We start from the raw sequence: 17995 nt of genomic DNA, 5'->3' as shown, positions 1-17995 counted from the left end.
CAGGCTAGGCTGGACTAGGCCACAGAATGTACCAGTGAAAGCTAGGACTGGGAGCAGTCTGAGCCAGGATAGGCCATAGCACCTGCAAGTGAGTGCTGGGGCTGGAGGTGGGCTTGGTAGGGGATCTTTAGAGTCATCCCTAGCAGACTGCAGTTTTTGCTGATGTGCCTTAGAGCTGAGGCTGGGGCATGCCAGGTCAGTCAAGGTTGCAGAACCTGGCAATGCACAAGAGAGCTGGGGCTGGGGGCAGCCTAAGCTGGGCTGGGTCGTAGTACCAGCCAGCACATTTAAGAACCAGGCCTGGGGGCAAGCAAGACAGTAGTTATTTGGGATCATTCAAACCAGGCCACAGTACCTACTGGTGCATGTGAGAACTGGGGTTGAGGGCAGGTTGGGCTGGGCTAAGCCCATAGCACCCACTGACATGCATGAAAGCCAGGTAGGGGTTCCTTCAGGATAGCTCTGACAGGATGCAACACTGGCTGGTGCAAGTGGGACCTGGGCCTGGGGGAGGGCCCAGCCCCAGAGCTCCCAGCACATGTGAGAACCAGGGATGGGCATGGTAGGGGTTATAGGGGATTACCCTGACCAGGTGGCAGCACCTGCAGGTGTGTGCAAGAACTGGCACATGGGGCAAGCCAGAACGAGCAAAAGCCAGGGCTGGGAACAGGCCAGATAGGGGTTGGGGGGGTTGCTCTAACTATGCCACAGCACCCACTGGTGGGAGCATTGAGCCTGTCTTCGTGGCAATGGTGGGGGATAGGAGACTGACCAGGCAGATGAACCCACTGGTTATGTGCATTGGCTGGTGCAGTGGACAGCCTGAACCTAGCACTATATCATCTGGCACATGCAAGAGTCAGGTCTGAGGGCCTCCCAGACAAGGTTTCTTAGGGGGTTCCCCAAGTGGACCACTATACTTGAAACCCCAACCTCAGAGAATATCACAAGGACATGCGGTCTGAACCAGAAACACATGTTGTAGGACTGGACCACCTTGGTTGCTAACTCCCCCGCAAGTATACCCAGATCCACAGGAAACACAAGATAGCTAGCTTATCTAAGCAGCAGAGGACTTCAAGAAACTCATTAAAAGATGAGAAACAGGACAAGCTGAACAACACTCCAGGCCAAGCTCTGTAACACAGCACCTAGGTCTGTGGACCTAGGTAGACAAGGACAGCCGGCAGGCCTTAGAATTTCTCAACTCTGGTGTACTGGTGACATCTCAGAACAATCAAGACTACTCAAGTAACACCCTTGGAACATTCTTCCCCACATACAAATATCCAGAGTGACATCAAATGACTGTCCCTAAGCACTGATGTAGTTTGACAGCAAGGAGCAGGGCACCCGCTCAACAGCCTCCCTTACCCCTCCCCCACACAGGAGAAAAGACAAATATATCTATCTCACCCACCTTCCCCCGCATCCTGACCCACTGCATTCCAATTGGAGGCCCACATGAGTCTGCAACCCTCTTCACTCATGTAACCAAAATTAAAATAACAAGAAAAATAAACAAGAAAAAAAAGAATAACAACTTTCAATTGCTTCTTGTTTACCTACATTTGGATAAACATAATAGAAAACAAATAACCAAATTCAAAATTCATAGATACCACATGTTTGCCTTAATTTAAGAGGATATGATGTTATGTAAAACATGTTATTTTATGAATATTATGTTATGTTATGCATAAACTAAATTGAAATGTCAATGAGGTGGTCACAGAATGTGGTTAAGAACCAGCATTTATTTTTAACATATTGGTTACTCATTGCTATGTCAATTAATTCCATAACGATGTAAATTTTTGCTGATGGTATATTGGAAGGGTCTCCCTAAGGAGCCGTTGAACTAGGCTGGACAGTAAGATGCTGGACTCTATGTTTGGTATATGCTTGCAATGAGGGAATCTCAACTGAACTTAAACTGTGGTCATGTAACAAAGTGGAGCAATCCACCATGGGGGGAGGGCGTGGGGAGGGGTGCGGGAAATACCAGTACCTATGAAACTAATACAATGTAATTAATGAATAAAAAAAAATTCATGAGTTCAATTATTTTCCCTAGTTTAAGTTAACCTTTTCCCTTACTGCTTAAGTGAATTTATTTGCTTCACTAACGCAGACGGTGGAGTAGCTTTGCTGATTCTTAACAATTTTCAACTTGTGTGTGCTGAGGTGACACTATGCCTAGACGTGCAGATTCTTCTATGAATTTGAGCTTCTGAGGTCTCTTAAATGATTTGCTAAATTTTAAGAGGCCACAGAAAAACTCAGGATAACTGAATTAGCTGTAATTTAGGCTTTCTACTGTATTTGATTATTATCCTGACTATACATTTATTTTTATTTATTGAATAATCAATAATTTTACTAACATAATCATGATACTACAAATAATAAAGCTCTTATGTATTATTAATATACTAAAGCATATGCATATTAAATAATTTCGAAAAAACATTTTATGACTACATGACATTGAAATATATTAAGAGCCAGTATACATAGACTTTGCCTCATTTATTGCATCCATAAGAATAATAAGGGTACAGTAATAACAACTACAATGATACATATTACATATGATGCACCAGGTATGATACTAAATCTTTTTTTTTTTTTTTTACTTTTTTTACATTTTTAAGTTTCATTTTATGACACTGTTCCATAGGCTCTGGGATTCCCCCACCCCCTCTCCCTACACTGATTTCCTCCATATTGTTACAGTAGTACAGGTCATAACCAGTCATGCTTCCTTCATTGCAGGCATGGACCATGCAGGGAGTCCAGCATCTTATTGTCCAGATAAATTCAACAGTTTCATTGGGAGACCATCCTTGGTCTGAAAGTAGAGCTGGCAGAATATCATCTCCTCCAAAGAAAAGCCACAACACAACTTCAACAACAGGAAGAAACATGGAAATTTACAACAGCATGAAGTCAACTGACATGGTACTGAGTGACCAATTATGTTAGAAAATGGAAGTTGTTAACTGCATCCGGTAACTACTTCATTGACACCTCAATTTTAGTTTATACATAACTGACTACTATAAACCTTAAAATGGTTATCTGGCACTATTCAGCTGTCTCGTGTCTTTTTTTTTTTTTCCTTTTTTTCTTCGTATTTATATTTAGCAGCTTATAGTATTCAAGCGTGATTTTTACTGAGCTTTGTGAATTTTAGGACACTCCAAACAGGCTTGTAACTCTAGCAAGCCATGTTAACGATTAACGAGAAAAACAGTTTTAGGAGGGGTGTGCAGAGAAATCTTCAATACCTTAGTAAGGAGTAACTGATCTTTGTGTCCTACCTAGTAAGGTATAGGGGAGTCCAAGCTGACTTGTTCTTGTCTGTTCTAAGCTCTCCTTATTGGTCTCTCTCTGTCTATCTGATCTAATTTGTGGGGCTCCGGAGCGACCCTGATGGTCATTGCAAGAGAGGGTGGGGAGCCAAAGTTGGAGCTAAGTAAGCACCAGAGAAGATTCCTCTCCCAAGTTCCAAAGGAAGCTTACTGTTTTGTTACTGAGGACCGCTCAGGGCTCCTGGCTGTTGTTCTGATGTCATTAGACCCTGTGAAGAGGGTTCTGGGCTTCTTCCATCCCATGTGGGAGATCCGATAGGGAATGGTTGACCTCAGAGTTCTCGGCCTATGAGGGCACTCCGATTCCCTGTGATCTCCTTGGTGGTTGGGAGATACTAATTTCTTAACATATTTTTTCTCATGCCATTCTTAAAACAACATGATGAGGTAGAAATTATCAATATTATAGCTCTTTTAAAGATGAAGAAACTGAAGCATAGAGAAGTGATTTACCCAGTGGTCCACAGATATGTATTGTATGTATATTTTACACCATATGTGCATTCTATGTCCCTTGAGAATTATGACAAACAGCAATATTTATACATGTAATTACAAAAAGCACAGCATGACAAAGCATTACTCATCCCATTGGTAAGTTTGCTTTCTTCATGATGGTAGGTAACTGCAGAAGGGTTGGGCAGCTGCAATTCCTTCCACTGATTTTATTTATTCAGCTTTTTTACTACCCTTTAAATTTGCTACTATTCTTTCTCCTTCTTCCTAGCTAACAGTCCTTTCCCTTTCCTATGTGATTAAATTACACTTCTTGTTAGTATACTACAAAAGATTTCCTATTCAACAAATCTGAAGTAACATTTCAACATTGTTGCTCTTCACATATGGAGATGATACCTTTAAGGAGTTCTTCATTAGGTACTTCGCCTTTCAGGAAGAGTTTCATCTTTAAGCAAAGCCCAGCTGGATGTAAATGTTCCTGTTTTAAACAAAGAAATCACAATGATATTATAGCTGTGGAATGTAAAAGACAATTTTCAAGTGATTGTTTGATTCAACCACTGCAAGATGACTCAAGATCAAATGAAATCAAAATTATAGAAGATCAAATAATAGCATCCTGTCTATCCCTGAGGATGTTTTCTGATATTTTATTCTTTCTAAGTGAAATAATATGACGAAAGAGAATGTAAACATTTCTGAGTTACAACTACTTCACCGCATGGTCAGTACTTAAAAACTGTGAGTCTCAGGCCATGTTCTGGATTTACAAAACTTCAAACTTCATTAAATGTCCTTTCTTTTGAGATTTTAATAACTAAAAGTCCTTTGTAAACAGTGGTAGCAATGAAATAGAAGGGGGACTGTCTTTTCTATAAAATCAACCTGTCACATCAACCATTAGTAATGTACTCTAAATCTTGTTTCTAAGTCATTGTTAGCTGTCTCTTCCTTGAACCTCTACGATCTCTCCTCTGGTTCCTCTTTCGCTTACAGGGTAGGGTACACCTTTTAAACAGCTGGTTAACATTAAAACTGCACTGTAGATCCACAGAAAATACAGATGGCACCAATACAAAAAGTAAAGTTGTCAATTTTAATTTATTGCAGTACCACCATTCCCACAGGCACAATAATACAAACTGGGTAAAATTGTCATTTAGTTTCAGAGATCTACAGATCATTCCAGATCTTGGCAGAGTCTGTTTTCCTTAAGTCTGAAATACTCAAGTTAACATTGTTTTCCTCTTTGACTTCATTACTAAACAGCTTCAGAGTGTATACTTTCCATCCTATCATCCCCTCCCATTTCTATCAACATTTTCTGTATTATTATACATCCTGTCTCCGAACGTCACACTTTCAGAAGTCATAAACAATTGCCTGCTAAATCCATCAACTTTCTTCCATCAATATCCTTGTCTTCTCACTGTTGTTTCTGTTTTATTTAGATTTTTGTTTGTTTTTTCACACTTTTTGCCACATAATTACAATGAAATAGTCTCCAGGATTGGCAGCAATACAGAACTGCTGAACTATCAAAACCAGCTGAGCAAGATCCTCGGAGCGTGCCCCTCACTGGGGACCCTGGAATGGTTGGGAAGCTGGGTGTGGTTTCTCCCCTATCTTTCACTTCCCCCCAGATACAGCAAGAATAAAAGAAAATGTCAAAACAATGGTTCCACCCACTTTCCTTTAGCTCTTGACCCTTCACACCCTAATCAAATATGTAAAAATTTTCAAAAAGAAAAAGAAAAAAATATCTTCCAGGTACAACAAACATACAAAGTTAGTAACTGTGAATCCTGCTTTTCAAATGAGGAAACATGAGGCCCATATGCAGTTAAGTAACTTACTCATGGATGTTCAGTTGGTAAGTGGTACAGCTAAAGTCTGAGTTCAGATCCGGGTGACTCTCCACTTGAAGCTCTGACCATGTATGCTGGACCTCCACATTACTACACTGCCAGTTTTCTTACAAGCTCCAAACATAATGCACCCATTTTATTATAAAATCTATCATATACACAATAATATAAAATAATGTATATTTATAGTCCACTGAAAAATAAACTCAGGTAAAGAAACAGCTGTACATTACCTTAAAAACCACCAATATACCTTTGCTCATTTTGCATTCTCACTTCTTCACAGATTTAAATGTCATTCTGAATTGTATGCAGTAATTGCTTTGCTTTTTGTTATACATACACAGCATCTTGTTGGTCTGTACTGAATGTTGTGCTCTCCTCCATATTCATATGTTGAAGATCCCAATGTGATGACATATAAGGGTAAGGTCCTTAGATTATGAGATTAGGTGGGGCTTTCACGAATGTGATTAGCAATACAATAAGAGACCTTACAATAAGAGACAAGAGAGAGATAATCTCTATTTATTCCCTGACCTCCAAGTGAGGACACAGTACAAAAGTGGCCATCTTTGGGCCCGGCACAGTAGCCTAGCAGGTAAGTCCTTGCCTTGAATGTACGAGGATCCCATATGGACACAGGTTCTAATCCCAGCAGCCCCGCTTCCCATCCAGCTCCCTGCTTGTGGCCTGGGAAAGCAATCGAGGATGGCCCAAAGTCTTGGGACTCTGCACCCACGCAGGAGAGACCAGAAGAGGCTCTGGGCTCCGAATTGGCCCAGTCCAGCCATTGTGGCCACTTGGGAAGTGAACCAGTGGATGGAAGATCTTCCTCTCTGCCTCTTTTCCTCTGTGCATATCTGACTTACCAATAAAAATAAATCTTTTTTAAAAAGTGGCCATCTTCAACCCAGAAAAAGGGTTCCACACAAGGAACTAAATGGACTTGCATGTTGATCTTGCACTTACCATATCCTAAAACTGTGAGAAACAAACGCCTGTTATTTAGCCTGCACAGCAAGCATCTTTGCAGAAATAAACAATGACTCCAAAAACATGAAAATGCAACAGAACCTGAATTGCCAGAATAAGCCAGAAAAACAACAAAGCTGTGCTTTATATCTTTTCATGTGTTTGATTAACCATTGATATACTTTTCTAAACTATTTTTGTTTGGTTGCTTGCTTGTTTGTTTATTTGAAGGCAGAGAGAGAGACACACACAGAGAGAATCTTCTATTCACTAGTTCACTTTCCCAAATTGCCACAGTGACCGGGGTGGGCCAGGCTGAAGCAACAGTCAGGAACTTCATCAGGATCTCCCATGTAAGTGTCAAGCTCCCAAATACATGGGCCACCTTATGTTCTCTTCAGAGGCACATTAGCAGAAGTTAGATCAGAAGTGTAACAGCATTCTGGTATGGAATACCAGCATGGCAAGTGACAACTTAACTTGCGGTGCTACAGTACCATCCCCCATTTGTATATATTCTTTGGAGAAATGTCTATGTGGACCCTCTGAACATTTTCAGTTGTGTTCTGAGACATTTTTCACATACATGATCTGCAAATATTTTCTCCCATTTCACTGGGCGTATTCCCACAGAGTGCATGAGGATACTTCAAAATTTTGTGAAAAAAAAAAATAATTAAAATATAAGCTTAGGGCCCAGCGTGGTGGCCTAGTGGCTAAAGTCCTCGCTTTGCAAGCACCAGGATCCCATATACCACTGGTTCTAATCCTAGCCACCCTGCTTCCCATCCAGCTCCCTGCTTGTGGCCTGGGAAAGCAGTCCAGGACAGCCCAAAGCCTTGGGACCCTGTACCCGCATGAGAGACCCAGAGGAGGTTCCTGGCTCCTGGCTCCTGGCTTCGGATCAGCTCAGCTCCAGTCATTGTGTTCACTTGGGGAGTGAATCATCAGGCAGAAGATCTTGTCTGTCTCTCCTCTCTGTGTGCCTGATTTACCAATAAAAAAATAAGTATTTTTAAAAACAAGCCTATTTGGTGCAAAATAATTTTAAAATCCATGATTATTAAAGGTCTTCGGAAAGTCCACGAAGGGGTGGGCTGAGAAGAAAATGAATATGTCTGTGTTCCATACTGGAGTTCCTAAGTTCTATACCATTGTTAGCTACTGACTTCAGGTTCCTCCTAAGGCAGACTCTTGAAGGCAGTGGATAAGGGCTCAAGTGACTAAATTCCTACTGCTCATGCGAGAGACTTGGATTGACTTCCAAGATCCTGGTTTCATGTAAATGTCAGGAAAAACAGTTGAAATAAATGCAGTGTTGGGAGATTTAATATCCTGGTTAACTGAACTACCTATTTTCATGTTTCTCTTCTGGCTGCAGAAATGACTTCTTTTTTAAAAAAGAAATATTTGTTTTTAGTAGAAAGGCAGATTTACAGAGAGAAGGAAATTCAGAGAGAGGTGTCTTCTATCCTCTGATTTTCTCCCCAAATGGTCACAAAGGCTGAAGCTGAGCCAGTCCCAAGCCAGCAGGCAGGAGCTTCTTCCATGTTAACCATGTGGGTGCAGGGCCCAGGGATCTGCGACATCTTTCGCTGCTTTCCCAGAAACATTAACAAGCAACTGTGTAAGTTTACCTTGCAGGTCCCTAGAGGGAGAGTGGAAAATGACCTAAAAGAAATGTGGGGACACACCTCTCATGGGCTACTGACAAAGTTTATTTCCAGGTTCTAGTTCTTATACACTTAGTCTAACAATAGTTCAAACACAACTCAGACTTAGTTCGTGTCTGTAAGCAGGGAGTTCAAGGAAAGTTAACAAGGTGCCTTCGTCCAAGCACTATTGAAATGGGGAATGTCCTTGGTTAGCTGACTAGACAGCACAGATGTCTGCCTTTTATCAAGGAGGGCATGAAAACACCTCCAAGGACTCACTCGTGACAGCATGCACTCTTGGCAAGGGGCCCTTCATCTCTTCCTGGAGCCTCTTCTCAACAGGTTCCCAATCTTGCATCATCTGTCAGCTCAGCTTATCCTGTTGGATGTGTTCCAACAACACAGCTGGATTGGAAGTGGAGCAGCCAGACTTGAACCAGTGCCATTATGAGATGCTGGCTCCACAGGTGGAAGCTTAACCTACTATGCCATGGTGCCAGTCCAATGGAAATTATTTCTAAAATACATCAGTATATTTGTTTTATTTTATTGCATATATATATATATACACACACATATAAAGTAAAATATTGATAACAACTGAATCTGTTTTAAAGGGTCACCAGCAAACTTGTCTTCCTTGCCAAGAAATCCAACCATATGTATGTTTATACATAATATGAGCATGAACTGAAATGAACCACTAAAATTGCTTCTTAAATTAAATCCATTTTCATCTACTCCATGGAATACTACTCAGCTATTAAAAAAAACAAAATGCAGTTCTTTGTGGCCAAATGGGCCAAACTGGAAACCATAATGCTAAGGGAAATGAGCCAATCCCAAAAGGTTAAATACCACATGTTTGCCTTAATTTGATATGATGTTATGTATAACAAGTTATGTTATGAATGTTATATGTTGTGTATAAACCAAAATTGAAATGTCAATGAGGTGGTCACAGAAGGTGGATAAGAAATCGCATTTACTTTTACCATATTGGTTACTCATTACTATGTCAATTAATTTCATAATGATGCAAATTTTTGCTGATGGTATGTTGGAGCTTTTAATTGATCGGGATGATACTCTGCTGGCTCTGTTTTCAGACCAGAGAGGGTATACCTAAGAAGCCGTTGAACTTGACTAGACAATAAGATGCTGGACTCTATGTTTGGTATATGCTTGCAATGGGGGAATCTCAACTGAACTTGAACTGTGGTTATGCAACAAGGTGGAGGAATCCACCATGGTGGGAGGGTTTGGGGAGGGGTGGGGAGAATCCCAGTACCTATGAAACTGTGTCACATAATACAATGTAATTAATGAATTTAAAATAAAATTAAAAATAAATAAATAAATAAATAAAATCCATTATCTGGCTATTTTTTAATCACCATTACATCTTTATTCTACAAATTCACAGTGAGTCTTTTCTGTTTTGTAGTACCAAAAAGTTTCTTATGTTATCTCTGGTATTTAAGAGGAACATCTGTTTTAGTCCATTCAGAGTACCTACTGCAAAATATCATGAACTGTATAGTTTATATACAATACAAATTTATTTTCCACAGTACTGGAGGCCAGGAACTTCAAGATGAACGCATCAGCAGATTCAGCATCTGGTGAGAACCTGCTTCCTCATGGACACTATCTGGTAGAGTGTGTGTCTAAGCTCCCACATACCTTTTTTTTATAACAGCATTAATGTCACTCAAGAGGGGTTCAACTTCATGAATTAACCAACTCTCAAAGCTGTCATCTCCTAATATCATCATACTTTTGAGTGGCATATCAACATGAGTTTGAGGGGGACACATTTAGACTATAGCAATATTTTTCCCTTCTGTGTTGTATATGAGACTGTAAAATCTGTTAGAAAACAATAAATACTGAAACCAGTGTCTAAATTGGGTATCAAGATGTGAATCAGGGGCCAATGCCATGGCGTGGTAGCCTAAGCCTCTGCCTGCAACATCAGTATCCCATATGGGTGCTGGTTCAAGACCCAGCAGCTCCATTTCTGATCCATCTCCCTGCTAATGGCTGTGGGCAGCAGAAGAGACCAAGTCCTTCTGTCCCTTATATCCATATGGGAGACCTTGAAGAAGTTCCTGGCTCTTGGCTTTGGAGCAGCCCAGCTCTGGCCATTTGGGGAGTGAACTAGTGAATGGAGGATCTCTCTCTGTCTCTCCTCTCTCTGTGTAACTCTGCCTTTCAAATAAAAATAAATACATGTTTTAAAAACATGAGAATCAAGGGGCCAGTGCTTTGGCTCAACTGACTAATTTTCCAGCTCCAAGCACCGGCATTCCATATGGGCACCAGCTTATGTGCCACCTGCTCCACTTCCTGTCCAGATCCGTTTGTTGGCTGGGAAAACAGTAGAGGAAGACCCAATGCCTTGGGATCCTGCACCCACATGGAAGACATAAAGGAAGCTCCTGGCTCCTGGCTTTGGATAGCTTCAGTTCTGGACATTAAAGCTATTTGGGGAGTAAGCCAGTGGATGGAAGACCTTTCTCTCTGTCTCTCCTTCTCTTTGTGGATCTGCCTTTCCAATAAAAATTTTAAAAATAAATAAAACACACAGTTAAAATGTGAATCAAAACTTCAAAAAATCTGTTACATGAAGGAACAAAATGGCAGCTCAGTAAACACATTCCATTGTACATTACCCCACAGAGACACCAACTGGAATGTCTATTCACACTCAAAGTAATCGTCACAAGAGCTAAAAAAGCAGGTAAGAGACCATAGTACTTGATTTTAGTATAATAGTGAGAAAAGTTGTGTTTTTAAAAGAAGCAAGAAGGTCGGAGTTGCCCATATTCCTCCTTCTCCAGCTCCAAGTAGCCCACCTGGGAAAAAGCTATCCCCTATTTGTGGGAAAGAGACAGGACTAAATAGCGATTCCAGGCCCACTACAATAAAATTCAGAACTGGATAGAGCGCCATTGCCCTGTCGCCAGATTCATGAGTATTTAGAGTGTTCATAGCCAGGCAGACTCTGATTCCTTTCCCCCAAACTCCAGCAGAAAGCAGAATAAGACTTCAGCTTCTGTGGATCAGAGTGCTGGAGAGAGTTTAGGACCTCGCCTTAGATCTCAAAGCCAGCATGCTGCCATGAGACTCGTGCTTGATAAAGCCCAATGGCCACTACCCCCGAGCCACTGCACACAGACTCTCTGGACTTGTCCCAGCATGCAGCAAAGACTTGCCCTCTAATGCAACAGACTCATTCTGGCATGTGCCGTCATAAGACCCAAGTGGGTCTGGTATACATCCCTGAAGTCTGTAGAGTCCAAAGACAATGTGACAGAGACATGACCCAGCCTAGTATACCAGTCTGGGAAACCAAAATGATGCCTTTATCACCTGCCCACAGCCTTCACTTCCCAGCAAGGAACCATATTACTATTTTAGAACTCAGTGCCAGACTGATAAAACCCAAAAGTGAGCAGATACTAACAGCACTTGTGGACAGAGGGACCTGCTTAAGTGCCAAGTAGAACTCTGTCGTCCAGTTAATCAGTCTTAGTATCTCCAATCACTGGTAGGAGGTGTATTAGGCAGCGAATCCACTTCTGCAGCAGACAGAATGTTGTAGGATGTGCTTTGGACCTACCACCAGGCTGCAATGAGCTCAGTGAGCAGTGGGCTCCAGGTATAAAATGCCATTGTGGCACTGGTGGCCACAAGACTAGTTGGCTGGGCTACCTCAATCACAGAAACAGGCTTATATGAAGGGAATATTCTTTTTAAAATACCTCCCCAGTTTATTCTGAGCAGCAAACAACTGTAGATCTGGGACAAATTGAGTTCTGGGAGTCCTCTGGGACTGAAATAGTGGTGGTACACTGACAATGGACTTAGAACAGTCCTCAACCTAGGGCACCATCTAGTGCTGAAATGCCAGAAGTACCCACAGGTTCAGAGAAAATAAGTAGATGGTGTTCTGATCAGGATACGATTGTAATCTCACTTGGCACAAGTATGGACTGGGACTGGAAGCACCAAGCCGGGCCAGACTCCAACACCATCTGGTGCTCTAGCGGACCAGGGGAAATGTGTGACCGACTAGGCTAGGTCTCAGCCCTTACTGAACCATGTGTGAGCTGTATGGGGGTATGGAAGAGCTGTGGCTGGGTTGAAACATCCAACAGCAAGAACCAGATTGGGTTGAAGACCAGTCAGAAAAGCCACTGTTCCTGCTAGGACAGGAGGTGAATTGAGCAGGGCTGGCTCATGGACTCACTGGTATGCGCGAAATCTGGCACTGGGAGAGTTTCTGATGGAGGAGCCTGGACAACTTCTCTGGCAGGACACAATCCCTGCAGCTAAGTGCAAGAAGCATAATACGAAACAGCCCAGAACAGGCAATGGAAATTATCCCACTGGCATACACATGGCATGGATTAGGGGCAGACCAGGCTGAACCTGTTCACATCAACCACTGGCGAGTCCGAGCACCAGAACAGAGTGTGGATCGAGCCAGGTTCAGTTGTGACACATACCAGTACACATTAAGGAATGCCAAGGTGAGATGAGCCGTACCAGATGTGGTTGCAGCACCCAAACAGCACATGTGATCATCAGGGGAAGGAGGCAAAGCTGACAGGGGAATGTGGGCTCCCCTGCTAGACAACTACTTACATTGGAAATTGTGAGTCAGGATGGGGGCAAATCAGACTGGGCAGGGCTATAACACCTGTGGACCTCATGTGAGCTAGATAAGGGAAGGGCCACGCTGGGCTGACTGTTCCGACTGGTGCAAACAAAAATTAGAGTGGGTGAGGGTTGGTTGGGCTTAGCCGCAGCATTTAGCTGGCAGAGGCTGGCACTGGGAGCTAATTCTGTCAAGTCAAATGCCAGAACTACCTGGAGATTGCATAATCTGGGAGTGGGTGTGTTCTAGAAGGGAAATAGTGGGCACCTCCCTCGGGGTTACCACTCTCATTGGACAGCACGAAAACCAGGACAGGGGCAGAGGTGGCTGGACAGAAAGGCACCTGCCAGTAGGTGTATGGGCTGGATAGTAGGTTGATTGGGTTGAACTAGGCTTCAATGCCCATTGATATGTCCGAGAGCTAAATGGGATGTGGGACAGACTGGACAAGCCTGCAGTACATGCTGCCAAGCATGGGAACCAGAGCAGGGGGCAGAACTGGTGGGGATTATGGGGAGTCGCCCCAACTAGGCTGCAGCTCCAACTGGTTTGCGTGAGGACCGAGTATGAAGTGGGTAGGATCGAGCTGGACTACAACACCCGTTGGTTCACGAGGAAGACAGGGCTGGAAACAGAACTGACCCAGTAATCGCAACGATCAGCATGTGTATAAGCTGATTGGTGTGACGGACGGTGTTGGACTGTGTACTAGCAAACTCATGCAGTAATCAGGTCTGGGATCATCTCAGATGAAGTTTCTTTGGAGATCCCTCCAACTGAACTGCTGATCTCAGAACCCCAACCATGAAGAGACTGTCAGCCAGTGGACTCTGAATAGGTTTCACTCCGATTGGAACAGCGACATTGGCAGCAATCCAGAACTGATGAACTATCAAAACTGTTTGAGCAGGACCCTCGGAGCGCGCCTCCCCTTGGGGATCTGGGATGGGTGGGAAGTTGGGTGGGGCTTTTCCCTTTGTTACTCCCCTAACCCCAGATACAGGGGAAAATGATAATATTAGTGTGGAAACAACGGTATTACCCACTTTCACCCTGTAGCCCTTGACCCTTTGTACCCTAATTAACTAAGTAAGATTATTAAAAAATAATTTTAAAAAAGGAAAATTCTGGAAGGACAACCATAAAGGAATCCAGACTACCATAACTAATATCTCATTGTGCAGATAACATCATATACCAACAAGTGTCAAGAATTTCCAAGAACCAAGATCTCACATTGTGAATAAAATACAGTGTCAGAAACCTACCATCTATGAGCTGGAATTTTGAAATACTCAGATTTCAAAACATCCTTTTTAAGGAAACTTGATAAACTTCAAAAGAACACAGAAAAGTGATTTAATACTCTCCCAGATACCTATGACAGACTTGGAAGTAATATTTAAAACGCAAAGCATACAAACCAAAATGTAAACCATCATAGAAAACATCGATTTCAAAATAGAACGAACTGAACAAATAATCAGAAAACTTCAAGACCGGTTGTTTAAACAAATACAATTTAAAAAGAGAAGAGAATAAAGACACAGGTGGCATGAAGAAAGCCTGCAGGAACTTTGGGGCAAATTGAAAAGAGAAAATACTCATGTTAGGGGGGTCCAGGAGGAATTTAAAATGTCAAAGGGATAAAAAGCATATTAAACGGAGTAACAACAGAGAACTTCTCAAACCTGAGAAAAAGATACAACTATCTATGTGCAGGAAAACCAAAGGTCATGACTCACATTCAACCATTCAAGTTTACCCCCAAGACATATTATAATCAAGCTCTGGTAGGCTGAAGAAAAAGAAGGGATCTCAAAACTACAGAAGAAGCGAATAACACATTCAGGGTTCCTAGTTTGTCCAACTGTGGACTTCTCCACATAAATCCTACAAGCTGAGAGAGAATGACATAAGATTTCACAGAACCTGAGGGAAAAAAGTTGCTGGACAAAAATCCTGTATCCAGAGAAAATATCCCTCTTGTGTGAGGGAGAAAGATAATCCAAAGCAAAAGTTCAGAGTATATTTCTACCAGGCCTGTCTTACAAGAAATGTTAAAAGGGGATTCTTCAAAATGAAAGAAAGACACTAAAAGCAAGAAGAAAATAGTGGAAGGTAGAAAACTCACTGGTAAGAAAAACTATAAAATTCAAAATGACTGAATATTGTAAATAGGGTACACAAACTAATCACATCTTTAGGGTGAAGATTTAAAAGCAAAACAATAAAAACAACGATAATTGCTTTAAAATACTACTGTGATAATTTACAGAATAATAGCAGGAGGGGAAATGGGGAGAGAGAAAGAAGAGGGGAAGGGAAGAACACCTATATAAAATTTTATCATGATAAATAATACATTTATATTTAAATGTTTTTTATTTTTCTTGGAAACACATATTTGCAGATAGAAGGAGAGACAGAAAGATCTTCTGTCTGCTGGTTCACTCCCCAAGTGGCCACAATGGTCAGAGCTGAGCTGATCTGAAGCCAGGAGCCAGGAACTTTTCTGGTTTCCCACATGGATGCAGGGTCCCAGGTTTTGGGCCATCCTCTACTGATTTCCCAGGCTACAAGAGGGATCAGCTGTATGGAAAATGGAGCAGCCAGGACATAAATCAGTGCCCATATGGGATCTTGGTGTGTACAACGCAAGGATTTAGCCACTGAGCCATTGCGCCAAACCCTAATAAATATGTTTTTAAAAACTATGGACACTGGGGAGGAAAGGCAAGATGGCAGTACAGGGTTTGCAGAGGTTTAAACTGAGAGAGAATCACCAGCCAGGGGGAAGCAGAGAAGGCACATTCCAGGAAATAGGAGAGGGCAGGCCAACAGCAGAGGGGTACCTGGAGACCTGTGGACACAGGGAAGCAGCGGGGAAAATGGAGTGGTGTTGCAGTGACCAGATACCCCAGCAGTGATCATCAAGTGGTGATCCAAGCTCCCCTAGTGACCAGAGCTCCATCAGGAGTAAGGTAGGAAAGGAAATTCATTGGGAGCTCAGGAGGTGAACCTAGGCAAAGAACTGCCTGTGCTGCTAATTTATTTGATCCAGCCACGAACAGAGCAGAATGGCAGAGCTCAAGCAGACGGGTGCAGAAACAGGGTGGATTTCACAACTCATCACCACCAGTGCCACATCAGGTGCCATTTTTGTAAAGTGAGGCAAAGACCGTGGGACTACAAGGACAACAGTAAGTTGCGCATGCGCTAAGCCAGAAGCAAACTTATTTCTGGCCCAGAGCATTGCATTAATCCCACAAGAAAAACAGTACCAAGTTGGCATCCTACAGGTCCCACCCAAAACAGGTCCAGGTAGCCCCCAGACCTAACAGCCAGCAAATCCAGAAGTCTACTAGACCACTGCCATGTCAGGAACCATTTTTGCATAGTTTGGCAAAGGCTGTGGGACTAGAGGGCAACAGTGAGCTGCACATGCGCTTAGTTGGGAGCAAACTCACTAATGGCTCATGGATTGCACTGGTCACACAGGAAAAACAGTACCAACGTGACATGCCACAGGTTCCACCCAAATAGGTCTGGGTAACCCCCAGACCTAACAGCCAGCAGATTCAGAATTCCACCAGTACCATGTCAAACGCCATTTTGTATAGTATGGCAAAGGCTGTGGGACTGGAGGGACAACAGTGAGCTGCAAACATGTTTAGCTAGGAGCAAACTCACTTACGGTTCAGTGCATTGCACTGATCGCACAGAGAAAACAGTACTGAAGTTGTATCCTACAAGTTCCACCCAAAATAGGTCCAGATGGCCCTCAGACACACTACAGGGCAGTGGTAACCAAAACAGTCTGGTACTGGTACAGAAACAAAGAAGATCATTGGAACAGAACAGAAACACCAGAAGGGAGCCCACGCATGTACAGCTAACTAATATTTGATGAGAAAACTGAAAACAATCCAGAGGAAAAGCCTGCTCTCTTTAACAAATGCTGCGGGGACAATTGCAAAGATAAGAAGCAAAACTCACACCTGTCACCTTATACAAAATCAGCTCTAAACACATCAAGGGCCTAAATCTGTACCAGAAACAAACTATTAGAGGGAAACATAGGAAGCACTCTGCAATATAGAGGCATTGGTGAAGATTTCTTTAAAAAAATCACCAACAGGGCCCAGTGCAGTAGCCTAGTGGCTAAAGTCCTGCCTTGCACGTGCCGGGATCCCATATGGGCGCCAGTTCTAATCCCAGTGGCCCAATTTCCTATCCAGCTCCATGCCTGTGGCCTGGGAAAGCAGCTGAGGACAGCCCAAACTTGGCATATTACACCCATGTGGAAGACCTGGTAGAGGCTCAGGGCTCCTGCCTTCAGACTGACGCAGCTCTGGCTGTTGCAGCCACTTGGGGAGTGAATCAACGGATGAAAGATCTTCCTCTCTGTCTCTCCTCCACTCTGCAAATCTGACTTTCCAATAAAAACAAAGTAAATCTTTTTTAAAAAAAAAGTGGCCAAAAGCATAGGCAGTCAAAGCCAGACTACATCAAACTAAGAAGCTTCTGTATAGCAAAGGAAACAGTCAACAAAGTGAGGAAGCAACCAACAAAATGGGAGAAAATCTTTGTACACTACACAACTGATAGGAGACTAATAGGATTTACAAAGAGCTTCAAAAACTCAATGACAGCAAAACAAGCAACCCTGTGAAGAAATGGGTGAAAGAAATGAATAGACATTTTTCAAAAACAAATACAAATGGCTAATAGACATAAGAAAAATTGCTCAGGCTCCCTAGCTATCAGGGAGATACAAATAAAAAACCACATTGAGGTTCCTCCTAACTCCAGTAAGATTGGCTTATGTTCAGATTTCTACTAACAGCACCTATTGGTGTGGATGTGGGGAGAAATGTACCCTCTTTCACTGTTAGTAAGAGTGCAGGGTAGTACAACCACGACGGAAGACAGCTGGAGAGTGCTAACAGAACTGGAAAATGATCTACTGTATAATCCAGCTATCCCACA

The 17995-nt window shown here is 42.6% G+C and overlaps 1 protein-coding gene across 1 annotated transcript in view; it reads right to left on the bottom strand.

Moving 5' to 3' along the window:
• The window catches only part of TEX11 (testis expressed 11), a 254871-nt gene that overhangs the window by 155711 nt on the left and 81165 nt on the right, over nt 1–17995 (bottom strand). Inside the window, exon 11 of the mRNA XM_058658776.1 lies at nt 4233–4314. Coding sequence (XP_058514759.1) covers nt 4233–4314 — 82 coding nt within the window. The remainder of the gene's footprint in view (nt 1–4232; nt 4315–17995) is intronic.

This window comes from Ochotona princeps, chromosome X (assembly GCF_030435755.1).
Source record: "Ochotona princeps isolate mOchPri1 chromosome X, mOchPri1.hap1, whole genome shotgun sequence".
NCBI classification, from domain to species: domain Eukaryota; kingdom Metazoa; phylum Chordata; class Mammalia; order Lagomorpha; family Ochotonidae; genus Ochotona; species Ochotona princeps.
Note: the sequence above shows the minus strand (reverse complement) of the source record. Positions and strands in the feature narration are given on the sequence as shown.